Source organism: Catharus ustulatus, chromosome 26, assembly GCF_009819885.2.
Source record: "Catharus ustulatus isolate bCatUst1 chromosome 26, bCatUst1.pri.v2, whole genome shotgun sequence".
Classification (NCBI taxonomy): Eukaryota; Metazoa; Chordata; class Aves; order Passeriformes; family Turdidae; genus Catharus; species Catharus ustulatus.
In genome coordinates, this window is record NC_046246.1 from 5600148 (window position 1) to 5614985 (window position 14838).

A 14838-nucleotide genomic window follows, 5' to 3' on the forward strand; every position below is an offset into this window, starting at 1 on the left:
CCCCTGCGCACGCGCGGCCGGTCCCCCTCAGCCCCTCCCGCCCGCCCGGAGGGGGCGGCACTTCCGGCGCGGCACTTCCGGCGCGGCCGCTGCGCGGGCGGTGTGGCCGCTGCGCTCCCGCCGCTGTCCCCGCGCTGTCCCCGGCCCGGCCCGGCCTCCCCTTTCCCCCGGCACCGCCTCATGCAACGCCGTGACGACCCCGCCGGCCGCTTGTCGCGGGGACAAGGCCCCGGTGGCCGCGCGCCTCAGCCGCGCCGGCCGCCCCGTGGCGGAGGAAGCCGCGGAGCCACCGTCGGGCCGCAGCCGCCGCCGCCCGGTGTGACGCCGACCGTGGTGGCCTCGGTACAGGGAGGTTCGGCCCCGATGGTTGGAGGCAAGATGGAGCCTGAGAATAAATACCTGCCCGAGCTGATGGCCGAGAAGGACAGCCTGGACCCGTCCTTCACGCACGCCATGCAGCTCCTCACCGCAGGTACCGGGCGGGGAGGGGAGGGGAGCGGCTCCTCGGGGCCGTGCTGGCTCCGGTTCAATGAGATTAAAATGAGATTAAAATGAGATATTTCCCTGTGGAACCGCTGTTTGATGGCAAGTTCGATGCGTGTTTTGTTGGTGGTTTATTATGTTATGTTGTGTTAGCCATGAATCAAAAGTTTTGCGGGATGAGATAAGCGTTTAATAATTGGAATAAGATGTGATGGCAAATAGGCTGATAATAATGTTGAGAGGGAATAGAAATAAGCGATGCCCAAGCAGAGCCCTTCCAGTTTGTGGGATGGAAATGACAGTTCTGGGGGAGGGGATGTCCCTTGGGACATTCCGGTCACCTGTCCTTGCCACGCTCTTTTTAAAAACCTGCTTTTTAAAAACCGAGAAATCTCGGGCTAAACGCTGCTTAGGAAAAACCGAAATATCAAAATCTTTAAAACAGCTCTTAGGATAAAAAGGATCTCTGTCCCAGCCGAAATCAGGACAGAACTAAAAAAAGAACATTAAAAACCTTGAGGGCTCCCACGATGCGATGCTTGAATCCCAGCGAGCCATTTCTAGGATTAAATTATTTTTTTTCCCGGCTGGAAATCGGTGGCAGAGCTGGGAGGAAATGGCAGAAATTGCAGCCTTTGTTCTGTGCCCGGCCGAGCCTTCTCCTCCTCTCCTTGCCTGTGTCCAATCGCTCTGCAGCTCGGATTTCCCTGGATCTCCCCTCCTGCAGCTGCTGCACCGCCCTCGGGGCCTCCAGAAACAACAATCCCTTCAAATATCCCCCACCAGATCTGCCTTGGATTCCTGCCCAGTTCAGCTTCACCAACCTCAGATATTTTATAAAATTATTCCTACATTCAAACATATTTTTCTCAAAAAAGCCACCAATAACAGCTAACTGTAATATGATTTTCTTAAATATAATGCATAAAAATAACTTTTTATTCATTATCTGTGAGCTGCCTTGGTTGCCCTGAATAGCAATAGTACCTCAAAGGCTGAGAAAATAAAATATAAAATAAAATATATATAAAAAATAAAATATAAAATGAAAAATAGATTTCTATTTTTTCTATTTCCAAGGTAGCATTTAAGAATCTTTGGAATCTCTGGAATCCAAAGCGAGAATCTGTTCAGATCTGATCTCCTCAATGCTTAATATCATTTTTTAAAAATTATTTATTTTGTCAGGGTTTAAAAATGCAGAGTTTTCAGATTTTCTGAGCTTGTTTTATGCAATAATAATTATTGGGAATTGTTTTCTCTCCCATTGTGCAACCAGCTGGGTGAGATCGTCACCCGCCAGCATCTTGATGGAAATAAATGAGTTTTATAATCCGATTTTCCATCACTTTCATGGTTTTGATTAATAAAATTCCTCACCCAGCTGGGCTGTGATGCCTCCCAGCCAGAGGAAATCCGAGGAGTTTGCAAATTCTCACACAAAGAGCAGCATCCTTCACTTGAGGGGTGTAATGAGGATTTAGGAGGGGTTCTTTAAAATTAATTTAAAAATTGCTGAGAGATTTAAACTGGAGCAGCTCCAGCAACTCAAAAAAAAAAAAAAGGTGATTTTTGAAATACTCAGCTCCACAGCTGTGGTTATTTTGAAAATCACTTTTTTTGGGGGGAGCATTCACGGTCCCCATTCAGGGTGAGCTGAGCAGGAAAATGATGAGGAAGAATTTGAGGTGAAATTGTGGATTTAGATCAAATTTTTATCTGGATAACCTTTGGATTCCTTGGAATTTCTGTCTGGGCCAAAGCTGTGATGCACAGAGCCAACACAACTCCAGCAAAATGATTTCCAGACACAGAAATCATCCTGAGTGTCAGCACAATTCCTATCCCAGCCTTTTTATTTTTTTTTTCATTTCCCAGAAGTGCAAGTTGCTGCCTCAGCCCTGCAGGAATTCTGCATTTATTCCTTTGGAACATCTTAAAGTTGTTTAAAATACTGTGCTGGTTCTGTATTTTTAGATTTGGGAGCAAGGGCCTGGCAGTGATGGAATTCTCATTAACTCCATGTGGAAGTTATTCCACATTATTATAACAAAAGAGAAAGTGAAAATTAGGATTTCTTGCATTTCTAAATATAATCCATGTTTCTCTCCTGGCATTATTCCTTTTCCATAGGAACAAGAAAATCCTTTTTTTTTTTTCTGTTCCCATTCCAGGATGGAAATCCCAAATCTCTTTCCTATTTATTTTTAGTATTATTTGACTTTTCAGGTGATGTTTTCATTATAAATGAAGTGAATTTGCTCTCAGAGCACAGGGCAGCCTCTCCCTGGATTTGGGTTTTTAGGGAAGAGCAGCAGTGGCACCAATCCCCTTCAGATTTTGGGAATTCTGCAGAGCCCATCCCTGCCCACAGATCCCTGGAAAAGCCACACAAGCTTCCAGCCTGCTGAAATTCCCTAAAAATCCCAAAAAAACTCTGGAATGGGATTTGATCCCTCCAGGTAACATCCTCACAAAAAATCCCAAAAAACCAAAAATCCTCTGGAATGGGATTTGATCTTTTCATGGAAACTTCTCCCAAAAATTATCAGGAATGGGATTTGATTTCTCCAGGTAACATCCTCCCAAAAAATCAGAAAAACTTCTGGAATGGGATTTGGTCTTTCCATGTAAACTTCTCCCAAAAATCCCAAAAATCTCTGGAGTGGGTTTTGATTTCTCCATGTAATCATCTGCCAAAAAAACCTAAAAATCCCAAAAAAATTTCTGGAATGGGATGTGATTTTTCCAGGTAACTTCTCCCAAAAATCCTCAGGAATGAACTTTGATTTCTCCAGGTAACATCCTCCAAAAAATCCCAAAAACCTCTGGAATGGGATTTGATTTTTCCTTGTAACCTTCTCCCAAAAATCCTAAAAATAAAAATGAAAAAATATAAATAATATCAATATTATCAATATCAATATTATCAATATCAATATTATCAATATCAATAATATCGATATAAAGAATATCAATATAAAGAATATCAATATAAAGAATATCAATGTAAATACTAAAACTATAAAAATAGAAATAATATAAATAACAAAAATATAAATAGTATAAATAGAAATCATAGAAATATAAATATAAAAATAGGAATAATAGAAATAGAAAGAATAAAAATACAAATAATAGAAATAATAAAAATAGAAATAATAAAAATCAAAAAAATATAGATATAAAAATTAAAATAAAAATAATGTTTATATGTATAATAAAATAGAAATAATATAAATAGAAATCATAGAAATATAAATATAAAAATAGAAATAATAAAAATAGAAATAATAGAAACAAAAATACAAATAATATAAATAGAAATAATATAAATATAAAAATAAAAATATAAATAATATGTATATATATTATAAAATAGAAATATAAATAATAGAAATATAAAAATATAAATATAAATTTATAATTCAACTGTTTTCTCTTGTTCAGAAATTGAAAAAATCCAGAAGGGAGAGCCAGCCAAGAAGGAGGAGGAGGAAAATTACCTGGATTTATTTTCTCACAAGAACATGAAGCTCAAGGAACGAGTTCTGATCCCTGTCAAGCAATACCCCAAGGTGAGAGGCACCAAAAATCAAAAAAAAAGCCCAAAAAATCCCCAAATCTTTGGGATTTTCCTGGTTCTGGGGGTTTTGAGCCAAGGAGTTAAATCTTCTTTATTAAAAAAAATTCAATTTTAAAAAGTAAAGATGGTTGGATTTTTTATTTTTTTTTTTTAATTATTATTTAGGGGTTTTATTTGGAATATATTGAATTTTTTGGAATATTTTTGAATATTTTGGGGTAAATGGGGCAGAGGATTCTGAGTGTGGGATTTGGGGTTTTGTGTTGAACTCTCAAAGATTTGCTGCACAGGAGGGGTTGCGATTGAAATAATTTAATTTGATTTTTCTGCTGGAGTTTGGGTTTTATTTCATCAAAAGAAAAGTTGGAAAGGGAAATTTTCCTTTTGAAACTGGAATTTTCCTTTTGAATTTTTAAATTTTCCTTTTCAAACTGAAATTTTCCTTTCAAAACTTGAATTTTCTTTTTGAAACTGAAATTTTCCTTTTGAACTTTAAATTTTCCTTTCCAAAACTGACATTTTCCTTTGCTTTTTTTTTTTTAGTGAGGAGAAAACAAAGATTTATTATTTTTTATCAAATATTTCTATATATTTATTTCTATTTATCAAATATTTATATTTATTTATTATTTTTTTATTTATTTTTATTCAGAAAAACTTTTGTCATCATTTTTGAGCCTTGAAGCTGATTAATTTTATGTATTTATTTTTTAATTGTTGTTTTTTCTTCATTTCCAGTTCAACTTTGTTGGGAAAATTTTGGGACCCCAAGGCAACACCATCAAGAGACTTCAGGAAGAAACTGGAGCCAAAATCTCAGTGCTGGGCAAAGGTTCCATGAGGGACAAAGCCAAGGTGAGGAAAAACAAAATTCCTTTTCTGCTATTTTATTTAAAAATTGCATTAATTTTATTTATTTATTTATTTATTCATTTCTTTATTTCTATTTTAAATTTTTTGTGATTTTTTTGTGATTTTTTTCCCCATCTATTTATTTATTTATTCATTTCTTTATTTCTATTTTAATTTTTTTGTGATTTTTTTTGGTGATTTTTTTCCCCATTTATTTATTTATTTATATCTATTTTTAATTTTTTGAGATATTTTTCCACAAATTTTAACCCCATTTCTGTGATTTTTTTTCCCCATTTTAACCCCATTTCTGTGATTTTTTTCCCCATTTTAGCCCCATTTCTGTAATTTTTTTGATAGAACTAAACCCAATTTTTGAGATTATTTCCCCCCATTTTAATCCCATTTCTGTGATTTTTCCCCCCATTTTAATTCCATTTATGTGACTTTTTTAATAGAACTAAACCCCATTTCTGTGATTTTTTTCCCCCATTTTAACCCCATTTCTATGATTTATTTCCCTATTTTAACCTCATTTCAGTGATTTTTTTCCCCCCATTTTAACCCCATTTCTGTGATTTTTAAACAGAATTAATCCCATTTCTGTGAATTTTCCCCAGGAGGAGGAGCTGAGAAAGGATGGTGACCCCACCTGCACGTGGAGCTTTGAACCCTAATCCTGTTTATTCCCTTTTTAACAGAATTAACCCCATTTCTGTGATTTATTTCCCTTGTTTAACCTCATTTCTGTGATTTTTAAACAGAATTAATCTCATTTCTGTGATTTTTTCCCCAGGAGGAGGAGCTGAGGAAAGGCGGTGACCCCAAGTTTGGCTCACCTGCACATGAAGCTTTGAACCCCATTCCTGTTTTTTCCCTTTTTTAACAGAATTAACCCCATTTCTGTGATTTATTTCCACATTTTAATCTCATTTTTGTGATTTAATTCCCCATTTTAATCCATTTCTGTGATTTATCCCAGGAGGAGGAGCTGAGGAAAGGGGGTGACCCCAGGTTCACTCACCTGCACATGGAGCTTTGAACCCTAATCCTGTTTATTTCCTTTTTTACCAGATTTAACCCCATTTCTGTGATTTTTAAACAGAATTAAACCCCATTTCTGTGATTTTTTTAACAGAATTATCCCATTTCTATGTTTTTTCCCCCAGGAGAAGGAGCTGAGGAAGGACGGGGACCCCAAGTACGCTCACCTGCACATGGAGCTGTTAAAATTTTTTCTGTGATTTTTTTTTAACAGAATTAACCCTATTACTGTGTTTTTTTAACAGAATTAAACCCCATTTCTGTGATTTATTTCCCCATTTAAATCCCATTTCTGTGGAATTTTTCCCCATTTAAATCCCATTTCTGTTTCCCCAGGAGGAGGAGCTGAGGAAGGGCGGTGACCCCAAGTTCGCTCACCTGCACATGGAGCTTTGAACCCCATTTCTGTGGGTTTTTTCCCCATTTTAACCCCATTTCTATGATTTAATTCCCCATTTTAACCCCATTTCTATGTTTTCCTCCCCAGGAGGAGGAGCTGAGGAAAGGGGGTGACCCCAAGTACGCTCACCTGCACATGGAGCTGCACGTGTTCATCGAGGTGTTCGGGCCCCCGTGCGAGGCCTACGCCCTCATGGCCCACCGCCATGGAGGAGGTCAAGAAATTCCTGGTGCCTGTGAGTGTCCTCAGCCTGGCATTTTAGTATTAACTTGCTTTTTTGATTCAATTTTTTGTAATTTTTAAAAAATAATTTAATTTGTTGTTTTTTTAAATAATGATGCTGGGATTACTGGGACCATTGAGATGGTTCTGGGACCACTGGGATGGTTCTGGGACCACTGGGATGGTTCTGAGATCTCCAGGAAGCTCTGGGGTGGTTCTGGGACCACTGGGATGGTCTGAGATCTGCAGGAAGCTCTGGCATGGTTCTGGGATCACTGGGATGGTTCTGGGATCTCCAGGAAGCTCTGGGATGGTTCTGAGTGTACTGGGATGGTTCTGGGATCACTGGGATAGTTCTGGGATCTCCAGGAAGCTCTGGGATGGAGCTGGATCACTGGAGTGGTTCTGGGACCACTGGGATGGTTCTGGGATCTCCAGGAAGCTCTGGGATGGTTCTGGGATCACTGGGATGGTTCTGGGATCACTGGGATGGTTCTGGAGTCACTGGGATTGCTCTGGGGTCTCCAGGAAGCTCTGGGATGGTTTTCGGGATCATTGGGATGGTTCTGGGATGGTTCTGGAATCACTGGGATGGTTCTGGGACCACTGGGATGATTCTGGGATCTCCAGTAAGTTCTGGATAGTTCTGGGACCACTGGGATGGTTCTGGTGGTTCTGAGATCACTGGAATGGTTCTGAGATCTCCAGGAAGCTCTGGGATGGTTCTGGGATCACTGGGATGGTTTCTGGGATCACTGGGATGGTTCTGGGATCACTGGGATGGTTCTGGGGTCTCCAGGAAGCTCTGGGGTGGTTCTGGGACCGCTGGGATGGTTCTGGGATCACTGGGATGGTTCTGGGATCTCCAGGAAGCTCTGGGATTGGTTCTGGGATCATTGGGATGGTTCTGGGATGGTTCTGGGATCACTGGGATGGTTCTGGGATCTCCAGTAAGTTCTGGGATAGTTCTGGGACCACTGGGATGGTTCTGGTGGTTTTGGGATCACTGGGATGGTTCTGGGATCTCCAGGAAGCTCTGGGATGGTTTCTGATGACACTGGGACCACTGGATGGTTCTGGGATCCTGGGATGGCTCTGGAATCACTGGGATGGCTCTGGGATGGTTCTGGGGTCACTGAGATGGTTCTGGGATCACTGGGATGGTTCTGGGTGGTCTCCTCTGCCCCCTCAGTCCCCAAGGAAGGGATCTGCAGAGACCTGCCAGGAGCTCTCTGCATCCCAGGGTTGGAAAAGCCAGCCTGGATTTGGGAGCAGCTGTTGGCTCTGTCCTTTGGGAATGGGGACACTGCAGGGTCCCCTTTCAGTGGGAGTTGTGGGCTCAGAGCTGCCTGGGCTCTCCCAGAAATCCTCTGGCGACTCCTGGGGTGCTCAGGGAACATCAGGAGCTGCAGATGTGCTGAGATCCTGGAAAACCTGCAGCAAATCCCAAATAAAAGCAGATTTGAACCGAGCTCCCTGCAGTTATTTCATCCCAGCACAGCATCCTGTGACAGCCCAGAGCTGTTCCTGCAGCTCACTCTAAATCCTCATTTTTCCTGACATTTCCCTGTTTTTATCCTTTTCTAGGCCATGATAGAAATTCCCTTTAGCTGACTCTAAATCCTTATTTTACCTGACATTTTCCCTGTTTTTCCTTTCCCAGGACATGATGGATGACATCTGCCAGGAGCATTCCTGGAGCTCTCTTATCTCAACGGGGTCCCAGACCCCAACCGCGGCCGAGGGTCCCAGGCCGGGCCGAGGGCAGCCCCACCCCCTCCTCCTGGTGCCCAGGTATTCCCCAAATCTCAATTCCCAAAAACTCAGCCTCTTCCTCCCAAAAATCAAAAAAGAGAATTAATTCCTTGTTTTACTTGGCTTTCCTGTTGAACTTTATCCCAAACCCATTTGTCCTGGGTTTGGAGGACAGGTGTGTGCTGAGAAGGCAGGAACTTCTCTTTGAAATGGAGAATGTAAACCCCCTCCCTCCAAATTATTATAATTTGAAATCAAGGGGCTCTCAGGCAGAGATATGGGAATAGGAATACAGTTCTTTACTAGGGAAATTAAAATATAAATACAGCACTACAAAGAACAAACCCAAGCCCTGCCAGAGTCCGAATCCAAGCTGACAGCCGTCAGTCAGGCAGGGTGTTGGCAGCAGTCCCATCCCATGGTGGCTGCATCCTCCTGCAGTGACAGATGTGGGCTCAGTTGGAGGCAGTGCTCCTGTACAAGGTGCAGTTTCCTCCCAAGCTCCAGGGATGATGTGGAAGGGTCTGGTTTCCTCTGGGATCCAGTGGGAAAGGCTGCTCTGATGTTCCAAATCTCAGTTTTTATCTGGGTAGGAAATGTTGGGCTCCTCCCCCTGGCTGGAGCATCTCCCATGGGATGATGGAATTTTATCAGCCATGCCCTGGGACTCAGTGGCCATGACAGGAGAGATCTCCTGGAGGGAGGATGGGCTGTGCAAAGATAAAGAACACTGCCCCAGCTGGTTTAACAGCTGCCCATTAACAGGAGATATCCCACAGGGATCAGGATCACTGCCCCAGCTGGTTTATAAAATCTGACCCATGAACAGGAGATCCCTTTGGGAATAAAGACCATTGTCCCAGCTGGGTTAACATTCTGTGCCATTAACAGGAGATATCCCACAGAACAAGAGCATTGTCCCACCTGGTTTTAGACACCTGACCCATTAACAGGAAATATCTCCCTGGAGATCAGCATCACTGGTTTTTAAACATGGCCCATGAACAGGAGAGATCTCCTGGAGGGAGGATGGGCTGTGCAAAGATAAAGAACACTGCCCCAGCTGGTTTAACAGCTGCCCATTAACAGGAGATATCCCAGATATCACAGATCAGATCAGTGATTTTAACATGGCCATTAACAGGAGATATCTCCTGGAGATCAGGATCACTGCCAGCTGGTTTACAGCTGCTATAGAACACAAATTTCATCACCATTAATTCCAAACCAGCAGAATTCTCCCCCCTGAGGAGCATTTTGCACCTCCTGCTCACCACTGTGAATTCTTGTGCCGCTACAAAACTCCTGCTTGCATTTCCATCACTGATACAAAACACAACCCCCCCATCTTGGGTCTCCTGACTCAACCCTTTGTGTTTTCTCTGCAGGGGCCGTGGGGTTGGTCCCCCTCCTCCTCCTCCCCCTCGGGGTGCCCTGGTTCGGGGAGCCCCCGTGCGCGGGGCCATGGCCCGGGGGGCGGCGCTGGCCCGGGGGTTCCCCCTCCTCCCCTCCCCCCGCGGGCAGGGGAGCCACAGCCGCCAGGGCTCGGGCAGCAGGCGGCCAGAGGATCCCCCTGCCCCCACCCCTGCCTGAGAGCTACGAGGAATACGTAAGGGGGGTGTTAATGGTGGGGGTAATTAGTGGTGGGGTTAATATGTAAGGAGGGGGTCATTAATGGTGGGGTTATAACAGGTTAATACATATATGAGGTTAATGGTGGGGTAATTCATGGTGGGGTTGTAATGGGGTTAATACAAAGGAAGGGTTCATTAATGGGGGTAATTAATAGTGGGGTAGTGGTGGGGTTAATATGTAAGGAGGGGTTCATTAGTGGTGGGGTTATAATGGGGTTAATATGTAAGGAGGGGGTCATTAATGGGGGTAATTAATGGTGGAGTTAATGTGTAAGGAGGAGTTCATTAATGGTGGGGTTATAATGGGGTTAGTACATAAGGAGGGGTTCATTAATTATGGGGGTAATTAATGGTGGGGTTGTAATGGGGGTTAATATGTGAGGAGGGGGTCATTAATGATGGGGTATAATGGGGGTAATACATAAGGAGAGGGTCATTAATGTGGGTCATTAATGGTGGGGTTGTAATGGGGTTAATGTGTAAGGAGGGGTTCATTAATGGGGGTAATTAATGGTGGGGTTGTAATGGGGTTAATATGTAAGGAAGGGGTCATTAATGGTGGGGTTATAATGGGGTTAATGCGTAAGGAGGGGGTCGTTAATGGGGGTAATTAATGGTGGGGTAATAATGGGGTTAATACATATGGAGGAGTTAATGGTCAGGGTAATTAATGGTGGGGTTATAATGAGGTTGATATGTAAGGAGGGGTTCATTAATGGTAGGGTAATGGAGGGGTTAGTGTGTAAGGAGAGGGTAATTAATAGTGGGGTTATAAAGGGGTTAATATGTGAGGAGGGGGTCATTAATGGGGTAATTAATGGTGGGATTGTAATGGGGTTAATATGGGGTTGATATGTAAGAAGGAGTTCATTAATGGTGGGGTTATAATGGGGTTAATACATAAGGAAGGGTTCATTAATGGGGGTAATTAATAGTGGGGTAGTGGTGGGGTTATATGTAAGGAGGGGTTCGTTAATTAATGGAGTAATTAATGGTGGGGTTGTTATAATGGGTTTAATACATATGGAGGAGTTAATGGTGGGGGTAATTAATGCTGGGTTTTAATGGGGTTAATGTGTAAGGAGGGGTTCATTAGTGGTGGGGTTATAATGGGGTTAATGCATAAGGAGGGGTTCATTAAAGGGGGTAATTAATGATGGGGTAATGGTGGCATTATAATAGGGTTAATACATAAGGAGGGGTCTGTTAATGATGTTGGTCATTAATGGTGGAGTTATAATGGGGTTAATATGTAAGGAGGGGTTTATTAATGATGGGTCTAATTATTGGTGGGCTAGTGATGGGGTTAATACACAAGGAGGGGTTTATTAATGGTGGGGATAATAATGGTGGGGTTATAATGGGGTTAATATGTAAGGAGGGGGTCGTTAATGATGGGGGTAATTAATGGGGGGGTTAATATGTAAGGAGGGGTTCATTAGTGGTGGGGTTATAATGGGGTTAATACATATGGAGGGGTTAATGGTGGGGGTAATTAATGGTGGGGTTATAATGGGATTAATATGTATGGAGGGGTTTATTAATGGGGGGAATTAATGATGGGGTTATAAAGGGGTTAATACATAAGGAATGATTCATTAATGGGGGTCACTGGGATGGTTCTGGGATCACCAGGGATCACTGGGACAGTTCTGGGGTCACCAGGGGTCACTGGGATGGAGCTGGGATCACTGGGACGGTTCTGGGATCACCAGGGATCACTGGGACGGTTCTGGGATCACCAGGGACTTTTGGGATGGTTCTGGGATTACCAGGGGTCACTGGGATGGTTCTGGAATCACCAGGGACCTTTGGGATGGTTCTGGGTGATCTCCTCTGCCTCTTCCTTGCTCTGGAATCTCCTGGGGCTTGGATTTGATTCCTTTTTGCTCCTCCTGTGACATTTTCCTGTCCCCGTCCTCTCAGGGCTACGAGGACACGTACGTGGAGCAGAGCTACGAGGGCTACGAGGGCTATTACAGCCAGGCCCAGGGTGAGTGGGGACCTTCCCTGGGCTGCCCCATGGCCTTTTATCCATTTTTATCCCTATTTATTCCCTTTTTATTCCCTGTATAACAGTGGGATTTCCCTGTGGGATTTCCTCTGTGTAACAATGGGATTTCCCTGTGGAATTTCCCTGTGTAACAATGGGATTTCCCTGTGTAAAACAATGGGATTTCTCTGTGTGGAACAATGGGATTTCCCTGTGGGATTTCCCTGTGGGATTTCCCTGTGGGATTTCCCTGTGGGATTTCCCTGTGTAACAATGGGATTTCCCTGTGGAATTTCCCTGTGTAACAATGGGATTTCCCTGTGGGATTTCCCTGTGGGATTTCCCTGTGGATTTCCCTGTGTAACAATGGGATTTCCCTGTGGAATTTCCCTGTGTGTAACAGTGGGATTTCCCTGTGTAAAACAATGGGATTTCTTGTATGTAACAATGGGGTTTCCCTGTGTGTAACAATGGGATTTCCCTGTGGGATTTCCTGTGTGGAACAATGGGATTTCTCTGTGTGTAACAATGGGATTTCCTTGTAGGATTTCCCTATGGGATTTCCCTGTGTAACAATGGGATTTCCTGTATGTAACAATGGGGTTTCCCTGTGTGTAACAATGGGATTTCTCTGTGGAATTTCCCTGTGTGTAACAATGGGATTTCCCTGTGGGATTTCCCTGTGTAACAATGGAATTTCCTGTGTATAACAATGGGATTTCCCTTTGGGATTTCCCTGTGGAACAATGGGATTTCCCTGTGTAACAGTGGGATTTCCCTGCAGGATTTCTCTGTAGGATTTTAGGATTTCCCTGTAGGATTTCCCTGTAGGATTCCCTGTGTAACCCCCTCCTTGCTTTCCCAGGGATACAGAATATTACGATTATGGGCACGGGGAGGCACAGGAAACCTATGAAGCTTATGGTGAGTCTGGAAATCTGGGATAAGGAAAGTTGGGAATTACTTGTGACCAAGTTTTAATGTCTGGATAAAATTCTGAAGGAGAACCTCGAGGTTTTTGTGTTTTTATTTAGGTCTGAACAACCTCTCTGTGGGTTCTCAATCTTGCTTTTCTCAAAGGTGATGCTTTTTAAAAAATCAATTTTTTAACTCTAGAAATGTCTTCATTTCCTTGTAGCTTTAGAATATTTTGGGAGGTCTGGATTTCCACCCACGACAGTCTGGGCTGGATTCTGGATGGTTCCATCTGCTGCTTTTATCCTCAAAATCCCTGATCCCCACTCTGGGCTGTAGATCTGCCCAAAAATTGGATTTAAATGTCATGAGGAGGCTTCTCCTTGGCTGTGTAAAACCAGTTTGACTCAGCAGGCAAAGCTTAGCTAATCTGAATCATGTAAAACTCCCAATTTAGGCTGGGCTGAACCAAAATTCTGGGATTTAACCCCAAAGGGCAGCTGAGCCCCACTCTCACTCCCTGCCCAGGGGAATCCAGGAATTTCAGGGTGTTCCCTGCTTAGATTTAAATTCAAATCCAGGAACCTTGGGGTTCAGGTTTAAATCCAAATCCAGGAACCTTGGGGTGTTCCCTGCTCAGGTTTAAATCCAGGAATTTCAGGGTGTTCCATAACTCCAGATTTAAATTCAAATCCAGGAACCTTGGGGTGTTCCCTGTTCAGATTTGAATTAAAATCCAGGGACCTCAGGGTGTTCCCTGCTCAGGTTTAAGCCCAAATCCAGAAACCTTGGAGTGTTCCCTGTTCAGGTGTAAATCCAGGAATTTCAGGGTATTCCCTGTTCCAGATTTGAATTCAAATCACAAGCTGGATTTTGGGGAATCAGGAGCTGGTTTGGTGGAGCAGTTTGGGGGCTCAGACCCTGTTTTATGGATATCAGGCCCAGTTTTAGTGGCTCAGACTCATTTTAGGGATATCAGGAGCAGTTTGGGGCTCAGGCCCTGTTTTGGGATCAGGCCCAGTTTAGAGCTCTCTCCCTCCATCTCCTCCTCCTGACCTCTGTGCTCCCTCCCCAGGCCAAGACGACTGGAACAGCTCCAGGCCCGCTTTGGGATTTAGGCCCAATTTAGCAGCTCACCCCAGTTTTAGCAGCTCAGTCCAGTTTTAGGGATATCAGGAGCAGTTTGGAGCTCGGTCCCAGTTTTAGGGGCTCCTCCCTGACCTCTGTGCTCCCTCCCCAGGCCAAGACGACTGGAACAGCTCCAGGCCCTGCTTTGGGACTCAGGCCCAGTTTTAAGCCTCAGGCCAGTTTTAGCGGCTCAGTCCATTTCAGGGATTCAGGCCCAGCTTTAGGACTCAGTCCCAGCTTTAGGGCTTTAGGCCCAGCTTTAGGGCTCTCTCCCTGACCTCTGTGCTCCCTCCCCAGGCCAAGACGACTGGAACAGCTCCAGGCCCAGTTTCAGGGATCCAGGCCCAGTTTCAGGGATTCAGGCCCAGTTTTAGCGGCTCAGTCCTTTTCAGGGATTCAGGCCCAGTTTGAGGATTTATGCCCAGCTTTAGGGATTTAGGCCCAGCTTTAGGGACTCTCTCCCTGACCTCTGTGCTCCCTCCCCAGGCCAAGACGACTGGAACAGCTCCAGGCCCTCCCTGAAGGCTCCTCCGGCGCGGCCGCTCAAGGGCGGCTTCCGGGACCATCCCTACGGGCGCTACTGAAACAAAAATGGGCAAAAAAATCCCAAAATTTGGGCAAAATCCTGGTTCTTGTCCCTGCCTTGCCCACAGCACACAAGTAATTGGCTCCCCTGTTTTATTTCCCTTTTTTTTTTTTTTTTTTTTTCTCCCCTCCATCCTCACTTTGCATTTTTTGGCTTCTCGTAGCGGTTTGTCAAAATGGATTTTAAATAGATTTAAGAGGGGGAAAAAAAAATTTTTTTTCTTAATTTTTATTATTATTA

At 43.7% G+C, this 14838-nt stretch overlaps 1 protein-coding gene across 1 annotated transcript; it reads left to right on the forward strand.

Annotated features, from left to right (window-relative positions):
- The first annotated feature begins 103 nt into the window (after positions 1-103).
- On the forward strand, positions 104-14838 carry LOC117007689 (KH domain-containing, RNA-binding, signal transduction-associated protein 1-like). Its single transcript, XM_033081013.1, is given in 13 exon segments — positions 104-472; positions 3934-4061; positions 4808-4924; positions 6453-6566; positions 6568-6600; positions 8251-8275; positions 8278-8373; positions 8693-8702; positions 9731-9842; positions 9844-9951; positions 11903-11973; positions 12835-12893; positions 14499-14838. Coding segments are annotated over 13 exon segments (1263 nt in total). The 5' UTR covers positions 104-180; the 3' UTR covers positions 14597-14838.